General features: G+C 40.3%; 1 protein-coding gene across 4 annotated transcripts in view; it reads left to right on the top strand.

Annotated features, from left to right (window-relative positions):
* Positions 1-18740, top strand: part of il17rd (interleukin 17 receptor D) — a 29396-nt gene extending 10656 nt beyond the window's left edge. Inside the window, exons 2-13 of one of the 4 annotated variants that reach the window (XM_057361507.1) lie at positions 6737-6800; positions 7831-7956; positions 10635-10753; positions 10878-10998; positions 11777-11821; positions 11934-12085; positions 13491-13577; positions 13692-13746; positions 14211-14321; positions 15155-15339; positions 16759-17722; positions 17829-18736. In XM_057361507.1, coding sequence (XP_057217490.1) covers positions 6737-6800; positions 7831-7956; positions 10635-10753; positions 10878-10998; positions 11777-11821; positions 11934-12085; positions 13491-13577; positions 13692-13746; positions 14211-14321; positions 15155-15339; positions 16759-17722; positions 17829-17929 — 2130 coding nt within the window. In that variant the 3' untranslated portion in view covers positions 17930-18736. Of the gene's footprint in view, positions 1-6736; positions 6801-7830; positions 7957-10634; positions 10754-10877; positions 10999-11776; positions 11822-11933; positions 12086-13490; positions 13578-13691; positions 13747-14210; positions 14322-15154; positions 15340-16758; positions 17723-17828 lie in introns of all 4 variants that reach the window. The other 3 variants (XM_057361509.1, XM_057361508.1, XM_057361510.1) reach the window with 3 other exon arrangements.
* The last annotated feature ends 146 nt before the right edge of the window (positions 18741-18886 follow it).

Genomic DNA, 18886 nt, shown 5'->3' with positions numbered 1-18886 from the left:
TGCTTCTGTCCACACCTCAATCTGGCCCGTCTGATGTTTCAGTTCTTATGTTTGTGAAAGCACATGCACTTCATGTCGACATGACGCATGCAAATTTACTTGATCGTTTTTAATATCAAACTATTCTAGGATCTGGTTTGTCTATTTCTGTCATGTTGGGATGAAGCGGGTAGTTCTGAGAGACTCGCAGCTAAACTTGAAACCAAACGCTGCCGAGTAATTGAGTCGGTTCTCAGGACGAGGAGATTATCCCTCCGATCCCGAAAGAATAGCAGCACTGTCCCCTTTGATCGATCACTGGTCGGATATCCCATCAGGCTCCATCTTACCTTCAGCGAATAGAAACTGATAGTGTGCGTGCTGTTTTCTGCGCAGGGGTGAAATCCCAGGAGGATGAGTTTCCTTCGAGTCGGGTGGGAGAGGAGTGAAAGATCAAACGCACAGATCTCCTCCGGGGTAAAACGGGCCGTCTCCGTATGGGTTCAAGCTAATTGGGTTCTTTAGAAGAACCTTCTACACTTGTAACAGCTGGCGGAGTTCTCATTAAATGAAGTGCATGTGCGAGGTTACATGCCAACAAAAAACACGCGGTTCTCACTAAGCCATGTACCGCTCGGGCAAGAAAATCTATTTGTGTAGTATGTACTGAATGCGCTGTGTGTTGGAGTTGTGCGGTCGACTTTGAGGTCATCAAAAGATGTCAGACGTGTTTGTGAGAGGAAATAAACACTCGAGAGAGTTTGCTGTGAAGTTTCAGAAGATATAATTATAGTTATTATTCAGAGAGAGAGAGAGGAACACCTGGTTAGATCAGACTTTAGGAAGAACTCACACACTTCATTTCCCATCTGCCGTCACTGTGTTGAGACACGCTCGTATCCCATCAGCCCACACAATGGTCGACCATAATGGCACCATACAAACCATGCCAGGTGTGTGTGTGTGTTCAACGAGAGCTGATTCATAAATAAAACCAAACAGTTAAACTGATTGTTTATGAACTGAACTGATTTTTTCTTCACAAACTTGACTTGCCGTAGTGCACGGACGTAACTGGTGAGTGATCCGTTTTCGAGACACCAGTGAATATTATCTTCATTATCGGCCAAAATACTTTTTTACTATTCAATGCCAATGGATTAGGCATGGTTGCTTGCTTTCAGTTTTGTTTTTAGTAAATGAAGAGTTTGGTTCAACAAAAGAAATAAAACAAACTTCGCTTTGTGGTGGGCTACATGAGACCAGTTTTATTGCACTTATGCTTTTTTGTTGTCCTTATGTTGTTCCAATTGCTTCCATTGTTTCCCTCATCTGTAAGTCGTTTGGGATAAAAGCCTCTGCTAAATTACTGAATGTACATGCAAAATGAGTTAACTCCGTTTTTATTGTGCATTCCAATTAATATCAATCAAACTCCAGTTGGTTTGTTGTGATTTAAGGCACAATAACTCAAACAATACAGCTAACTAACACAATTAAACATGAGAACATAATAAAAAACGTGATTTTTGAAAAAAATAAAAATCTCATTTTGGAACCAAACCCTTCTAATATAGTTGTTCTTTGTATATCTAATTCGCTCTGATTAATTAGTTTTATCAGTTTTTGCTCAGAGGTTGCTCTTTTATACCTTTTTCTATAGCATTCCTAGGAGATTTGATGGAGTTCTGTGTTGTGTTTCATTTGGGTATTGAGATGTTTCGCTTTGGAGAAATACAACAGAACCAGATGAGAGTGTTGAAGCACATGAGTCTGGAGGTGTATCGTAGAGGTCAAATCATCTGGATTTGAGTAAATGTGATGAGGAATGTTTGAGTTTTGAGATCTTCAATACTATTTGACGTAACACCCGACTAGTTTTGCAAACGATCTCGTCTCGCCGTGTGTTCTCTTTTATTTTCACCGTGCGTTTAATGACGTGAGTTATCAAACAAAAGGCACACAGTCCTTCCTCTTTTACGGTCACCTAATAAGGCCCAATAAAACACGGGACCCTTGTTTGACCGAGTGCTGACCTCCTGCTTTTACCTCACGGGCAACATTTCTGCTCATTTGTCACATGGGATGCAGCACGTTTATGAGCCCTATTCTCAGCACCCCCGACTCAAAGTGTCCATTTGAAGTTTTATGTCAAACGACTGCCGGGGCTGTTAGTGCACAGAAACGTCCCGACCGCTGCGGAAAGTCTTGAAGACGCGGCTCTCAGCGGGACGAGCGGCCCGCAGGTACAAAGGGAACGGCTGGAGGAGGTGTTGCTTGTTGAGGAAGGTCGTAAAAAGGTGTTGGACAGAGAGCGATAGACTTGTTAGGAGGCATTGTGCCCCCCCGCTCGCTTTTCTTTACTCGCAAACACATTCCCAGCTAAGATGTTAGTGCCGCATGCTTTAAATGTGTCGCTGACGATGTAAGAATAACGGTTTTAGAACGTTTGTCATAATGTTGATTAAGTGCACTTTTAATGTTACAGCAAGAACGTATTTGACAACACGAGCTGCGTTCACAAAGAAAGATTTTACAATTCATCAGCAAAGGAAAGAAAAAGCCAAAGGTAGAGATCGATGAAACTCCAGCCAGACCCGAGCTGCTTTCTTTAAGTCTTCATTTAATTACCCAAATGATTTCATAAATATCAAACAAGAGTATAATTCAAATGGTTGCACAACAAACAGAAACACTTGGGGTTAGGGATTTGTTCAGATTAAGACCAGAAGTAAAGGAATGATGTCATCGTTGTTTTTATTGTCTGGCATGACTATGAATTTGTTTATGTTGTACATTTTGAGAAAGAGAGAAATCTATGTTATTCTGATGTTGTTTATTTCTTTCAATACTTCTTTGTTTAATACTTTGACAATGTAAATATAAACACAATCATGCCAATAAAATACCTTTAAAAGTTAAAAGAATTTAAGAGAGAGAGAGAGAGAGAGATAATGGGAGAGAAAGTATTATGTTGAGATGCATTGGACAGAGTTTCTTATTCAGACTCTTAATTTTTTGTTCGTTTGATTCTTATATCATTTTTCTATGATTATTATCAAGTGTATTTGTTTATAACTGAATGTTTTAATGCTTAGTCAGACGGGCCGGTGCAGTTGTCAGAGGTGTGAGCTTGTGTTGATTGGCTGCAGGTGTGAGGGGTCTGTCCCGTGGTCCTCAGGGGTCCCGCTGGGCTCGCGGTGTTAAAAACCACAGGACAGGACGACAGGGGCCATTAGTGCAGCTCTGAGCCTGCTGACCTTCTCACTTTATTCTCATGCTAAATGAAGAATTAGTGACTTCACCCCCTTCTCCTCCAGGGCTGTAAATGTTTTTTTTCTTCTTCTTTCTTTTGCAACCTAAAGTCCCTCAATTTAAAAGTGAGGCCGAAGGCTCCGAGACAAATTACTTTGTGCTTTTATTCCCTTTACTTCATTAACTCGGAGAACTGTAATGTTAAACGTTCAGAAGAGTGTTCCTAATAAAAACTCAGGATGCAAAAGCACCGCATGATCACGGACTGCAAACGTGATGACACGTGTTTTTTTAGCATATTTGTACTTCATTGTTTGCTTTTAAAATGGTAAGCTTGTATGCTTAAAGGAGTAGTTCGCTTCAAAATAAGCCCCCATTGCCTTTCCATAGTAGGAATAAAAACGACTGTGGAAAGTCAATGAGGGCTTATTTTGAAGCAAACTGCTCCTTTAAGAGATTTGATCATAACATTTCGTCCCGTTAGACTCATTCACGGTGGTCTGTATGTAGTCCCTCTTTTTTTCCCCATTCTCTCCGGTCGTACATCTGGTGCAGGTACGCGGTCAGCGAGACGGCCGGGTCAGGAGGTCGCGCCCTCATCAGTACACATCCTGTGGAAATGAGGGGCTGAGGATGTCATTAGGAGTGTTTTGTCTTGGACATGTGTTGGTGTGGTTTACTCTCAGAGTGTTTGTAAGCAGACAGGTCATTGGGAGGGGATGTTTTGGTATTAAGGATAAGTGCTTATGCTCAATTAGACACTTTGGAAATAACTTTAGTTTGAGCGCCTCTGGGATTGGTTTAGTCGAGGAAGTCCACAGATCTGTTAACTAAACCCATATAAATGTGGGAGACGTTTCTCAAGGCGTTTCACATGCTGCATAAATCACGTAAGGAAAATATACAACTGGATTGACAACAGCAGTGTTTTAAAATCATTACTTGAGACACGTGTGTGGATGTTGTGTGAGAAACTGAACGATTACCTGTGTGTGTTTGCAGATCAATGGACTTTAGAGGGAATTAGAGATTATGAAAACCAGGATAAAAGCATCAAAATACTAAACCTATTGGTCATTTCTCTTTATATACAGTCATGGCCAAAATTGTTGGCACCCCTGAAATTTTTCCAGAAAATCAAGTATTTCTCACAGAAAAGTATTGCATTAACACATGTTTTGCTATACACATGTTTATTCCCTTTGTGTGTATTGGAACAAAACAAAAAAATGGAGGGAAAAAAGCAAATTTGACATAATATCACACAAAACTCCAAAAATGGGCTGGACAAAATTATTGGCACCCTTAACTTAATATTTGGTTGCACACCCTTTGGAAAAAATAACTGCAATCAATCGCTTCCTATAACCATCAATAAACTTCTTACACCTCTCACCCGGAATTTTGGACCACTCTTCCTTTGCAAACTGCTCCAGGTCTCTCATATTGGAAGGGCGCCTTTTCCCAACAGCAATTTTAAGATCTCTCGACAGGTGTTCAATGGGATTTAGATCTGGACTCATTGCTGGCCACTTCAGAACTCTCCAGCGCTTTGTTGCCATCCATTTCTGGGTGCTTTTTGAAGTATGTTTGGGGTCATTGTCCTGCTGGAAGACCCACGATCTCGGACGCAAACCCAGCTTTCTGACACTGGGCCCTACATTGCGACCCAAAATCCTTTGGTAATCCTCAGATTTCATGATGCCTTGCACACAGTCAAGGCACCCAGTGCCAGAGGCAGCAAAACAACCCCAAAACATCTTTGAACCTCCACCATATTTGACTGTAGGTACGGTGTTCTTTTCTTTGTAGGCCTCATTCCGTTTTCGGTAAACAGTAGAATGATGTGCTTTACCAAAAAGCTCTATCTTGGTCTCATCTGTCCACAAGACGTTTTCCCAGAAGGATTTTGGCTTACTCAAGTACATTTTGGCAAACTGTAGTCTTGCTTTTTTATGTCTCTGTGTCAGCAGTGGGGTCCTCCTGGGTCTCCTGCCATAGCGTTTCATTTCATTTAAATGTCGACGGATAGTTCGCGCTGACACTAATGCACCCTGAGCCTGCAGGACAGCTTGAATTTCTTTGGAACTTGTTTGGGGCTGCTTATCCACCATCCGGACTATCCTGCGTTGCAACCTTTCATCAATTTTTCTCTTCCGTCCACGTCCAGGGAGATTAGCTACAGTGCCATGGGTTGCAAACTTCTTGATAATGTTGCGCACTGTGGACAAAGGAACATCTAGATCTCTGGAGATGGACTTGTAACCTTGAGATTGTTGATATTTTTCCACAATTTTGGTTCTCAGGTCCTCAGACAGTTCTCTTCTCCTCTTTCTGTTGTCCATGCTTAGTGTGGCACACACAGACACACAATGCAAAGACTAAGTCAACTTCTCTCCTTTTTATCTGCTTTCAGGTGTGATTTTTATATTGCCCACACCTGTTACTTGCCCCAGGTGAGTTTAAAGGAGCATCACATGCTTGAAACAATCTTATTTATCCACAATTTTGAAAGGGTGCCAATAATTTTGTCCAGCCCATTTTTGCAGTTTTGTGTGACATTATGACAAATTTGCCTTTTTCCTCCTTTTTTTTGTTTTGTTCCAATACACACAAAGGGAATAAACATGTGTATAGCAAAACATGTGTTAATGCAATACTTTTCTGTGAGAAATACTTGATTTTCTGGAAAAATTTCAGGGGTGCCAACAATTTTGGCCATGACTGTAAGTGTTTGAAATGAAAGCATTATATTGTTTGCCCCAAAATAACATGTTTGTATCTTTCAGCGCAGGGCTATACTGTAACGGAATGAACTTTTTGCAATAGTGTTGATTCTGTGCTTTCAACGGAGCGTCTGGAAGAGTTTTTCCAGCCCGTTATCTCCGTATGTGAGTCTTTGTTATAGCTCATCTCCTGGGACGAGTGAATTGTCTCCCGTTCCGCCAGTCAAACAACTTCCTTGATCCAAGAGAACATGCCGTGCGATAAGATCTGTGACATACGCGGAGGAAATGTCCTGAGAACAGAGCTCATTTAGCATCGTTCCACATTTGTGATTTCCCCTCTCAGAATATACCTCCTTTATTCTTATCATCCCTGTTTTATTGATCTTCTCTTTGTTTTTGCACATCCGTCCCGATGTGACACGCAGATTACCGTCTGTCTGCTTCTGTCACGCAAGCCTGTTGATGCACCTCACATCTCTGTTCTTGAACCAGCCGTAAGCCGTCATTATCTCACCCGTGTTTATAAGCGGCTGATTCTGGGTCAGTGAATGAGATTCGGCGCTTGGCACGGATCGAGTAATAATTGTGGGATTCTTTGCTGCGGCTGTCACCACATGAAGTGCGGCTGGTTTCTGAACACATTCCTGTTGCACAAGTTGCTGTTTGTTTCTCGACACCGTTCAGTGAAGTTTGGATGTTTTATTTACATGAAGTGGAAGTGAGAGGCGTGTAATAAAACATCTTCTGCTTCTGTTCTCTCTCTCTCTCTTTAGGGAACCTACTCGTCCATCTCTGATGAAAACGGTCGCAAAATCGGAGTTACATTTCGATACGACAGTAAGTCTTTTTTTGGACCCGTGACTGTACAGTTCATTGGAGCAACTCACAAACACATTTCAGCCCAAACTGTTTTGCATAAAGGATCTTATTTGGCTTATTTTTGCCTTCTTTTATTGTTACGTAGGAACATTTTTTCCCACATTTTCATGTCTGTAATGCAAAGCCATTTTGCTTAGGAGTTTTTGCAATGTTCGTAGTTTTATTCTAATGTTTATAAAAAAAAAAGGCAAATGCAACCATTTGTAAATGCAGTCGTGTCTCCATCTTAAAGTATTCATGGTTCTGTAATCTTTTTGTATTTTTCTCAAGTAAATAAATGAAATAGATTTTGGATTTTGGGTTGAAATGACTTGTGTTATGTGTTTTCTGACATTGATTCCAATTTTCTTCTTAAAGGGACAGTTCACCCAAAAACAAAACTTCTCTCATCATGAATTCACCCTCATGTGGTTTAAAACCTGTTTATGACTCTTTCTTAAAATATAAATATATAAAGTATCTATTTTGTGTTCTTCCGTATGAAGTCATACAGGTTTGGAATGACATGATGGAAACATTTTTTTATTTTATTTTGGGGTAAACTATCTCTTTAATAGTGTTTAATCTGTTGTTTTCCATTTTCTGAACATCATTTTTTATATTTTTTGTTTATTTGCATTATGCTGATATATCGTAATTAATGAAGCTCAAAATTTACTTGAGCAAATATACACTAAAACATTTATGCTACATGGAAATAAATATTACCACTATAATAAGCGCCACAGAATTGGTGACATCCTGAGTTCTTAAAGCAGCTCTATAAGTGTCTCATCCTGTAGCTTTATCCTCCACATTTAAACCTCACCGTGTGTGACCACGATCACTTGTAAAAGCCTCTCTCATTTACATCACAACAGCTGTGGAGTAAAAAGAGCCACACAAGCGACTGCTCATCTCTCTTTTACCTGCTCGTCTGAGCATGCCTAAGAATCTCACAATCGACCGACTGTCTGTCTCATTCGGATTTCTCTCGTATCCCAATTAGACTGCTCTCTCAACTGGAATCCAGCGGGGAAACATGCCATCCATGAGGTGAAGAACATCACCTTCAGTCACCTGTCCTGCAACAACCAGGCGGCCGTGGTGGTCCGCTGGATGGCCAGCCCCCTCGGTAGGTTTCTTCTGCTCATACCCGGTTATGCGAGCCTTTCAAAGTTTAAAAGTAGTCCATTATATAATTATATTTTTCTCTTAACCTTAATGATACCAATGATGGATATTTTGAACACAAACTTTGGGAAAAGTCGTAGCGTTCCTTTCAAAAAAGAACTGACAGCATGTTCTGTTACCATGGTCAGTTTTGTTTAAGAAAAAAATCATCAGGATGAAAAATTCTGTACTGGGATTTCTGGGAATGTTGAGTTGTAACTGGAAAGATCTCGCGAGGGTTCTGTCGACGGCCGAAGTTGATGTCCCCAAACAGTCCTGCAAAGACTTCAGACTCCACGTCTGCGCTTTCCATTAGCGTCCACACACTCGTAACAAAGCAGAGGCATTTTAAAGTGATTTATCTCTGTCTATCTCCGGCCTGGAGAGACTGGAACAGGAGAGCAGCTCAGAGAAAAATCTTGGCCTTCAAAGAGAGTTCCTCGTCCTGATCAAAGGCTTCCCTCCTCCCTGACAGTCCTGCCGATCCGTCCAAGAGACGGAGAGAGAGAGAGAGAGAGAGAGAGAGAGATGGGCACACAGGGCCGCTGTGATTTCTGTGCCGTTAGGAATGTGTGCGTGTGCGGTGAGAGAAACACGGGGGCGTCCTTTGCTTCCGTCTGACAGCGCGCTATTGAACTGGGTAATGTGAGACTTTTTCCTGGCGGACGGGACAATGTGTGCTGTTGTTCACCGGAGGTTAATCCCTGTGACTGGGGCAGGACTGGACACAGCTCAGGTGGATGTCAAAAACCTCTGAGTGTGGCCTCTTTCCACCACATCTGAGCCCACGCTTCTGTCACTTACAGAAGTTACCATGGTTTATTAGGGGAAAAGTAAATGTTAATCATTTTTATAAGTTGTACTGCAGATAACATTGTTAAACTAAGAAAACGCATGGTGAATATTTGCGGTTACCACGGTTTAACTGTAGTCACCATGTTTTTTTGTAGTAAAACCAAAGAAACCACACATTTACTTTCCCCGCCATAAGAACCACAGTTTACCACGGTAATTGTGGTAATACTTTTGTAATACAGTTGGTAACCAGAAAATACATGGTCACTAGACTTTTACTATAGTAAAACCACGGTAATTTTCATAAGAGCTGTCATTTACACCAGTACTTTGCATATGAACATTTACCATGTTTTTTCATAGTAAAAGTATAGTCAATTTTACTGCACATATGATCAGAATCAGAATGAGCTTTATTACCAAGTTTGTTTACCTGTACACACACAAGGAATTTGACTTGGCAACAGGAGCTTTGTGCAGAAGAAAGTGTACACATGGCGCAAACATAGATGAAAGAGATGAAATGTACATTAAGATAGAATAATGCACTATATACAAAAGTGAAAAATATAGACCAAAAACAACATATAATTGTTTAAATTATGGTTACGCTATTGATTTTTGTGGTGTTATTAGTTTCTGTATTTATTCAAGGGAAAAGTAATTCAGTTAAAGTAAGGGATTACTCTTATTTTTTGTAATTTAATTACAGTTACTTCTGATGTAATTTATCTAAATACTGTGTGTGCAAAATAGTGGAATTGACATCAAAATTCAAAGTCTAAATTTAAAATCCATGCATTAATGTATAATTCTCACATTTGTAATACTTTAGTCAGTTAATAAGAGTACTTTATGTAGTTTTTTAGTAGTTTGTTTATTTGAATGAATTAAAAGAGCCGTTTCATGTCTATCCTTCAATCACTTAACTAATCAAGGTTGATTTAGAAAGTAATTAGTAATTAAATACTTTTTGGAGAGAGTAACTTGTACAGTAGTCTAATTGCAATATTGAATATGTAATTAGTAACTAGTAATTGATTACTTTTTCAGAGTAACTTGCCCAACACTGGTGAGACCATATTACATTTGTGGTGACTGTTGTTTTTACAAATTTCTATTTTTGTGTTTTGACAGAAAAAAGTCATTGAAAGTCGTATAGCTGAATCCTTTTTATTTTTGAGTTGGATCTTCCCCTAAAGTTTCCATGTGCAGGACACTTGAGTATAAAGAAACTGAGGGGAATTGAAAGCAAACACGCAGTTTCGCGGCTTTTTTCCACCTTCAGTCGTTTTTTTTGTTTTTTTTAAGGTTGTGTGATGTTATCTGTAGGCTGGTGGAGGTGTGGAGTTACAGCCCTGTACAAAGACCGAGTCCTCGCTCCCCGCCGCGGTAATCGGAACCACACGGAATGTGTGCGGGACCTTTTTTCCTTCTTCCCTCTGTGACCGATAAGACTGAAATCTAATTAAAAGAGAGGAAGGTTGGCACACTTTAAAGGGCACAAGAACGCTATGCTCTTATTCTGTCGATGTGGTAAAGCGCTAAAAACAGCAGGATTAAACAAAAGAGATCAATGATTCGGGCTTTGACCTCAAGCTCTTGGAGTTTTGTGGCAGGAGACGTTCTGTGAACATGTTGCACATCTGTGCTGGAGAATACATCAGATTTCTGCTGAAACCGTCTTTCTTTACTTTGATTTAAAGAGACGAACACAACTACACAACGTGCAAACAAATCTTAAATAATGTATCTGAAAAAAATAACGGAGGCATCAATCTTTCAGTCACTTTTGGCCACTCTCGTATTTTCATGTTTTTAAAGATTTTAATTTTCATTCATCAGGTATTGAACACATCAAAGGGTTCAGAGTGTATCTGGAGGACAAAAACCCCGAGGGAAAACAGTGCCAACATTTGATCCTCAAAGATCCACGACAGCTTAATTTCTCCTACAAAACCGCTGTAAGTATATGAGTTTCATGTAGTTTGTATCACCATTCACACTTATAGCTAAATAAACACATGAATCAAACGGTGTGCATTTCTCTAAAGAAAACAGAAGTCATTTTCTTGTTCTTCTGTACAGAGGATGAGTTCTCAACCCTTCTTGGGTCTCGCGTTCGAGATGGACTACATGGTCAGAGTTGTGCCGTTTCCCACCTTCTTGAACGACAGTTTCTTCCCTCCGTCGTTTCTGCGCACTAACAGTGAGTGTCGGGCCGGACACAGACTCACAAATACATAAACAAATACTGTACACATACACGGATGCATTGATTTTACACCGTTTCCTCGGATGCGCATGCGCTTGACCCCCAGTTAACTTCCGGTTTGTGTTTGGCTAGTGTCAATAATATAACTATTTAATTTAATTTATGCTAATATTAATTTGTATTATTATTTTACTGTACAATAATTGTATTAAATTAATGATTTGTGGAATATTGTTGTATGTTCATTTTATTAAATAAACAATTTGTTGAATGGGTCCTGTAGTTTAGTCGCATTTAAAAAATCTGTGTGGTACATTGACATCTAGTGGTTGAGTTTGGTATCGCAGTCTAAATTCAAAATATTGGAGAGACGAGTTTAGCCAAGTAACGCTTCTTTTCGGTTTCTTTTGATTGTTGTGAGAAATAATCTACAGGCGCTCTGTTGTTTGTGAATGTGTACCGGAAGTTAAGTCGGGGTCACAAAAGTGCGCATGCGCAGTAATGTTTGTTTATGTTGTTAAGATGAAACCGTTACATTCTGAAATGTTAGTCTAATGGTAAACATTTTGCAACATAAAAATGTGAATAAAGGATGACAGAATTTTATTTTTTGGGTGAAACTTTTGTTTGCATCTGTGTTTATGTACACATCATAAAGTATGCGTCTTAATCTAATTCTGTTTTTGCAAATACGGTAAAACGGTCTCTTTTTTTTTTTTAATGATTGTAATGGAAAAGAATAAAGCAGTCATTTGTCTGTTTTGTTCTCAAGGTTGTGAAGGGCTGCTCGGTCCAGATAACCTCGTCTGCAAACCATGTGAGTTCTTTTCGCACAAAGCAAAGACGTCAAGGCTAATTCATCAGTGCTAGTACAGCGTGTGAATCTCTCGTCAGAAACTGACCTGAACTCTGTGTGTTTTCTCTGACAGTCTGGAAGCCAAAGATGCTGAATGTCTCTCAGCTCGGCACTAATTTGCATGTTGTGTTTGACCACGCCCCCTCCACGTTTGGCTTCAGCCAATACTACCTGTATTACAAGCTCAGACAGGAAGTTCCCTTCAGACTCGAGCGCTGTAAACCTGTGAGTATTTGACACCTGATTTGATCTAGATGTTTGCATTACAAGTCTTCTGAAGTTATAAGAGCGTTCATGTAAATGGGTCAGTTCGGCTGCTCTAGCGAAGGAAGCCCCGCCTTCAGCCAATCATTACAGAGCGTTTTAGAGCTTCAAAAAAGAAGTCTTTACATAACAAAAAGTCTTATGTGTTTGAAAGGACAATGACCGAGTTGTTGTTATTAGGTGCGGTGTTTCTTTAAGAGCTCTTTTAGCATGTTTGTGTGATTGTGTAACTGTAATTCTTGACATATTTGTCGGTCTCTGGTGTTCTGCGCACACGCAGCTGCTGTAGATGGAAGTGAGATGTGCAGGGTTAATGCGTGTAATGTTGTTCACAGACAGCTGCTGTAATATGCGCTCATGTCCGGGCATCTCACAGAGCCCTCGGGCCGCAGGGAGACGTCTTTCCTCGCTCGGGTTGTGATGGAAACGTGAAGAGAAAGACCCGAGTGCTTTCACAGCAGTACTTTGTCACTTAGAAACCATTGAAGTGCTTTTTCTTCTCGCTTTGGCCAAGTTTAGGAGTCACTCTCTTCAAGGAATAGCTCACAAACACGGGGGATGAATATAATGTGGGAAGCCCTAGTGATGGGACCTCATTTCTCACACGTTCTCTTCAGTGTAAGGTATAAAAGTATTGTCCCGGGTCTTCTGAGAGTCACACGGCAGTCGTATCTGTGTCTTTGCTGGGCGGCATTGTTTGTAGCGATAAAAGAATGAAATGTGAGGTGAGTGAAGCCACCAGCGGGGGATTCCTTCACGTGCTTTATGGAGATTGAGTTTCTCAGCTTCTAAGTAATAACACCTCTTCATAAGTACATGTCATCGACCTTTCGGAAGACTACGCCGGCCTGGTTTGTACTCTCTCGGATGGGCTTTACAGAACATCCCGTAGGACTGAATGAGATATTTCCGTGAACAGATCCATTTTCCTTCAGATACGGCCATAAGGTTGAACATGAAGTGTTCTTACGGGCTGGACGGAAGCGTGACATTGTCAAGCATTTTCTTAGCCGTCCATCTTTTGAGGAAATTGACAGCACTGTAAAATCATTTTGGGACGTAACGAAGGTTCTGTGAATTTAGTTTTCAGAAACACGAACAGAGGGTCGTAGCGAAGATTCAGTGAATTGTTTTATAAACGCGGAAAGCCTGTTCGCACCAAAAGCGATGACTTTAACTGTGAAGATTTGAGGAGATGTACTGTATGAGGATAGTGGAGTCACAATATTGTTGAGAGCAAAACATTTACAGCCGATCAAAATCCATTCTTAATGTTTCATAACAAAACAAGACATCACATTCACACCAGTGTAAATGTCATTTATTCCGTGAAACTTTAATTCCAGTGATGTTAACTCTTTAATAGTGTCTGACATCTTCCCGTCAGGAGCAGAATGGCCCCAGGACTACTTGTGTTTTACAAGACGTCACTCCAGGAACTTACGCAATCGAGGTGAGTTCATCTAAACCGGTTGATCTTTAGATTGACGAATGTACAGCGCTCCAAATCAAACCTATGAATGGAAAAGTGCAGTTAAACGAATCGATTTTGTTTTTATGCCTGCAGCTTCGTGATATTAACAACACAACCAGAAAACAGACACAGTATCACGTCAGCCAAGGTATTAAATATCATTAAATACAACTGAATCAGTATATCATTTCCAAATAAAGCAGATTTTACTATTGAGATTATTATAAGAAAAGAGTTTATTATAGTTTTATCAATATTTTGAATTTGCTTTTATTTTTGTTAGTTGTTTTTAGTTGAATTTTTAAAGCACTTTTATTACAATTTTCTTTTGTCGTAGAATTATGTATTTATTTATTTTTAATATTCTTATATTTTATTTCAGATATTTCCGTTTAGTTTTAGTTTGTTTTTTATTTAAATTGATCATTTCATTTTAATGCCTGAACTTAATTTAAAGGGAAACTTAGAAATGTTGGCCAATAAACGGAAATGATTATATAATATTTAGGCATACAGTTTTATTTGATTTCAATAAATAGAGAACTATAATAACGCTGATTTGAAGCAAAACTTGAATTTAATTTCTGTGGCGTGTGCTGTTGTCTGTTTTAGTTCATTCTCCGTGGGCCGGACCGATCCGAGCCATGGCCATCACCATTCCTCTGGTCATCATGTCTGCCTTCGCCACCCTCTTCACTGTCATGTGTCGTAAGAAACAGCAAGGTGTGTGTCCGCTCGAAGACTCGTGTTTCCTCTTTAACTCGCTTTTGTTGAGAATGTGTAAAGTGATCTGTGTAATCTCACAGCATTGATGGGGATTAATGTGAGATGGAATCCAAGCGTTTGTGTTCGTGTCGCTCTGCTTGTTTCAGACAAAAGATCCTCCTGTAAGCCCGTTAGAGCCGCACAAATCTTACAAATCAAAGCTCATTACACGTACATGTGCGTGTTCTTCACAATAACTCGTATAGTAATACAGTAGACTGATGTTGTTCGGGGGACACTTTCTACAGTTGCTAGGTGGTTGCTAGGGTGTTCAGGGTGCGGTTAGGTGACTGCATTCAGTGCGGTTTATGGGATTTGTTTGTTTATTTTTATTGGCAAAATCTGAAACAAAAAATAGACAAATGTTTTATTTGATTTCGTTAAGAAAAGTATTGCTGAATACTTGAGCATTTACTGTAGTACACTGTGGTAAACACTGTAGTATACTTCATATTTACTCTGGTAAGGTTCAAAACCATTGCTGTACATACACTTTTTTTAACCGTACTATAGTAAAATATAATTAAGTGTTTACTACCGTTTATCACTTTACTATAGTTAATATATCACAAAATACCCCAGTACAAATGAACAAAATGTAGTCATTACTATTATATACTACGGTACACCACAATTAAGCCCAGTTTAGTATAGTAAACTCTAAAGTGTCCTGCAGGGTTTTTCCATTTGGGTTCTCATCATATGGAAATAATAAATGCACTTCACTGTACACACTACAAATCTCTTGATCCTGGTTAGATTCACGTCTCTGATCCTGAATTCTTCTGCAGAGAATATTTACTCCCACCTGGACGAAGAAAGCTCGGAGTCGTCCTCTCAGACCACCGCTCTGAACGCTGACAGACCCTGGCCGAGACCCAAGATCTTCATCTGTTACTCCAGTAGAGACTGTCCCAAACATCTCGCTGTCATCCAGAGCTTTGCTTTCTTCCTGCAGGACTTCTGCGGCTGTGAGGTGAACATGCGTTCAGATTTGGATTCATGACATCGTGAAGTAAACGCCTTGTGTTTTGACGAAGGCATTTCAAGTTGTTCACAGTCTAACGAAGAATTTCTTATGGAAACCAAGACATTTAGAGTTTGTGAAGGGGTTTGAAATGACAGAGAAATGAATGAACGAGTGCCGCCCCCTAGTGACAATAAGAGGCAAACGTGTTCTTTATCACTGGTAATCCAAATAGTTCCATAAAACAGTGGTTCTCAAACTTTTTCGTTGTAAGGCCCCCTTTGTGTTAAGTGCATCGCTTTGCGGCCCCCCATATAAAGACGTATAATCTTAAACTTAGAATTTTAATTAAACCAAAAACATTCAGTTATACAATGCTGGAACCTCAATTCTTTTGGTTGGTGGTGTCATTTTTCTGATGTTTGATTGCATAAAATCTATGATAAATTTCTATATTTCATAAAATGCCACAAAATCTGTGGCCCCCCTGGATCCATCTTGGGGCCCCCCAGGGGGCCGCGGCCCCCAGTTTGAGAACCACTGCCATAAACATATAAAAGTCTTTAAACTTCAAAAGTCAAAATTGACTGTTTGCTGAAGCGGTTTCTAAAATTACTTTCTATCTGAAGTCACTTAATTTTGTAGACTATATATATATAACATCACAAGTACAAAAATTAGAATTGCATAAATTGTTTTATTTAATATTTATTTATTTATTGTTGAAAATATATTTTCTTCATTAAAAAAATATATATATATATATAATGCTCTATTGTGAAATTGTAAGCATATGATTTGTATATTTTATATACATATATTTAAATAAAATGTAATAACATTTTTGGTAACACTTATGTGCAATGCATTATAAAGGGTTATTTAATGGTATATAATGTATTATAATTGTATATAATGTGTGTTGTAATGCATTAAAATAAGTATAACCAAATTAAAAATACAAAGTGTAACAATGAATTAATAAGTGTTATGGGGGGGTTTCCCGGACAGGGATTAGCCTAAACCAGGACTAGGCGTTAGTTAAATTAGGATATTTAAGGCGTTTTTAAAAACATGCTTTACAAACAAACATTACAGTGTGCATCTTGAGACAAAACAATCGCACTGATATATTTTAAGATATTCAAGTGCAAGTTGTTTTCGATCAAGATGCCACTCATTTATAAAGTAGTCTGAGATTAGGCTAAAACCTCATCCGGGAAACCAGCCCGTAATGTATAAAATGTAGTTACAATTATTCACGAGACATTATAAGGTGCATTGCAAGGCGTAATTAATACATTAAAACTATTTTTATTATCCATTGGACATATATGCTTTAAGTAAAGTGGTACCAAATATTTTTGCATCTCTATTTAACCTCTAAGCATATGAATTCCCAGTGTAAGTCTGTGTTTGTATGTGCAGGTATCGTTGGATCTCTGGGAGCATCTGGAGATCTGTAAGGAGGGTCAGATGGATTGGCTGAGCAGACGCATTAATGAGGCTCACTTCATCATCACCGTCTGCTCCAAGGGCCTCAAGTATTTTGTGGAGAAAAGACACCGGAAGGGCAAAGCCACATCGAAGGAGAAAAACAAAGAACCGGCCGCCGGAGATGCCAGCAGCAGAGATCTCTTCATTGTGGCCACTTCCATGATCTCCGAAAAACTCTGCGAGGCGCATCAGAAATCCTCCGAGCTGTCACGCTTCATGGCCGTTTACTTCGACTACTCCCACGAGAGCGACGTACCCGCATTGCTCAGCCTGGCGCCCAAGTTCAAACTGATGGACCAGCTGCCCCAGCTGTTCGCCCAGCTTCACTCCCGCCAGCTCAGCCTGACCGACCGCGAGCCGCAGCCGCCCAACGTTAGCAGGCGCAATTATTTCCGCAGCAAATCGGGCCGGTCGCTGTACGTGGCCATCTGCAGCATGCACCAGCACATGGAGCAGGAGCCCGACTGGTTCGAGAGGCAGCTCATGCCGCCCCCCGCGCCCAACAAACGCGTCGAGCCCCCGCCTGACAAGATGGACTCGGGTTTGGTGCTTAATGAAGTGACATTGAAGCATCTGTCAGAGAGCGACTGTCCGGTTAGGAGTAACGTCCTCATCCTCCCCGCTGTGCCGAAGACGGCGGTGCTTTCTCTGACGGGCCCCTCGCTGCAGGCGGACGGGGGGGAAGGTTCATCGGGTCAGGAACTGCTGGGTTCGTTGAGGCCGGTTCTTCATATGGACGGATCGGCCAGTCCTCCGGAGATGCCCAGAGACTCGGGCATTTATGACTCATCTGTGCCATCTTCAGAGCTTTCCATACCGTTGATGGAGGGTCTGTCGCCGGACCACGCCGACAGCTGCTCACTGGCCGACAGCGTGTCTTCGTCCTCAGGACTCGGTGAGTAGTGCTTTTCTTTACGTGGGTTAAAGGAAAATGACATCTGACAGGACGAGACCTTTTGCACATCCTGATGGGGTCACCGTGTTTTGTTTTCTGTGTGTAGGGGATGAGGAGCCTCCTTCTGTTCATTGTGCAGGAGCCACGATATGCAAAGCAGAACTTCATCACCACATCCAGAGTGAAGGACTCACAGCCTCCCCCTAGTGGCCTTTATCTGAACTTGCATTGCCACTTTAATAAGAACACTTGCCACCGATTCTCATCCCATCCCTGAAAGACGGACAGCTCTCTTGAACGTTCATCAGGGAATGTCTTCAGCAGACTGGGTCTGAAGGGGTTGAACGGGACGTTGTGTACTTTCTGTTCATAGTGTGAGCAACACAACTGTGTATGGGACCTTAAAACAAACATTGTGATTATAATCACCACATCATCAGACGGACTGATCGTATTCACGTTTGGTTTGCAGAACCTGTGCTCGTGATGAATGTGAGAGTCGTTTTAAAATGTAATTCACTTTTATTTATTGTATTAACTGGCTTCAGTTGTGAGCGATAAGATGAAATGCAATGGAGCGTCGGTGCGGCCGGATGTGTAGATTAGCTGTTTTAAGGTCAAACTCAATTTGGTTTCATCTTGAAAGATTGTACAACAGCACACAGAATTAACAGAACGTTTGTTTATGACCGAAACTGAAACATGTTGTTTTGATCATTTGTTGTCAATCTGTTGTGTACTTTGTTTTATCCGGGTTTTGTACGTTGTTTATTTTTCTAGAACATTAGAAGTGATTTCTACATGACATAACTTTGTACTGTTTTATAGTACTCTAATGTAGGACATACTAAAGGTAATAAAACCATGATTTATACATGCTTGTTTTGAGTTATTACTGAATGCTTCCATCGTCTCAGAATCAGAATGTGCATCATACAACCAAAACTCTCATTGAATACTGTATCCCACAATGCAATGCGCTTGACTTTACCTCCCTTAACACATTGATGTGATGACAGTGTAGCATACAACATCTTAAACGGGTTATTTTTGCATACCGTAAGCTCTGTGACATTAAGTGTGTAGTATTTACAGTGTATTACAAATGAAACTATATTTGGACAACTTTAATTTGCTGTCATTTATTAATTGTACTGTACTACA

This window comes from Triplophysa rosa, linkage group LG20 (assembly GCF_024868665.1).
Source record: "Triplophysa rosa linkage group LG20, Trosa_1v2, whole genome shotgun sequence".
NCBI classification, from domain to species: Eukaryota; Metazoa; Chordata; class Actinopteri; order Cypriniformes; family Nemacheilidae; genus Triplophysa; species Triplophysa rosa.
The sequence above is the reverse complement of the archived record's forward strand: the minus strand, read 5'-3'. Positions and strand labels throughout refer to the sequence as shown.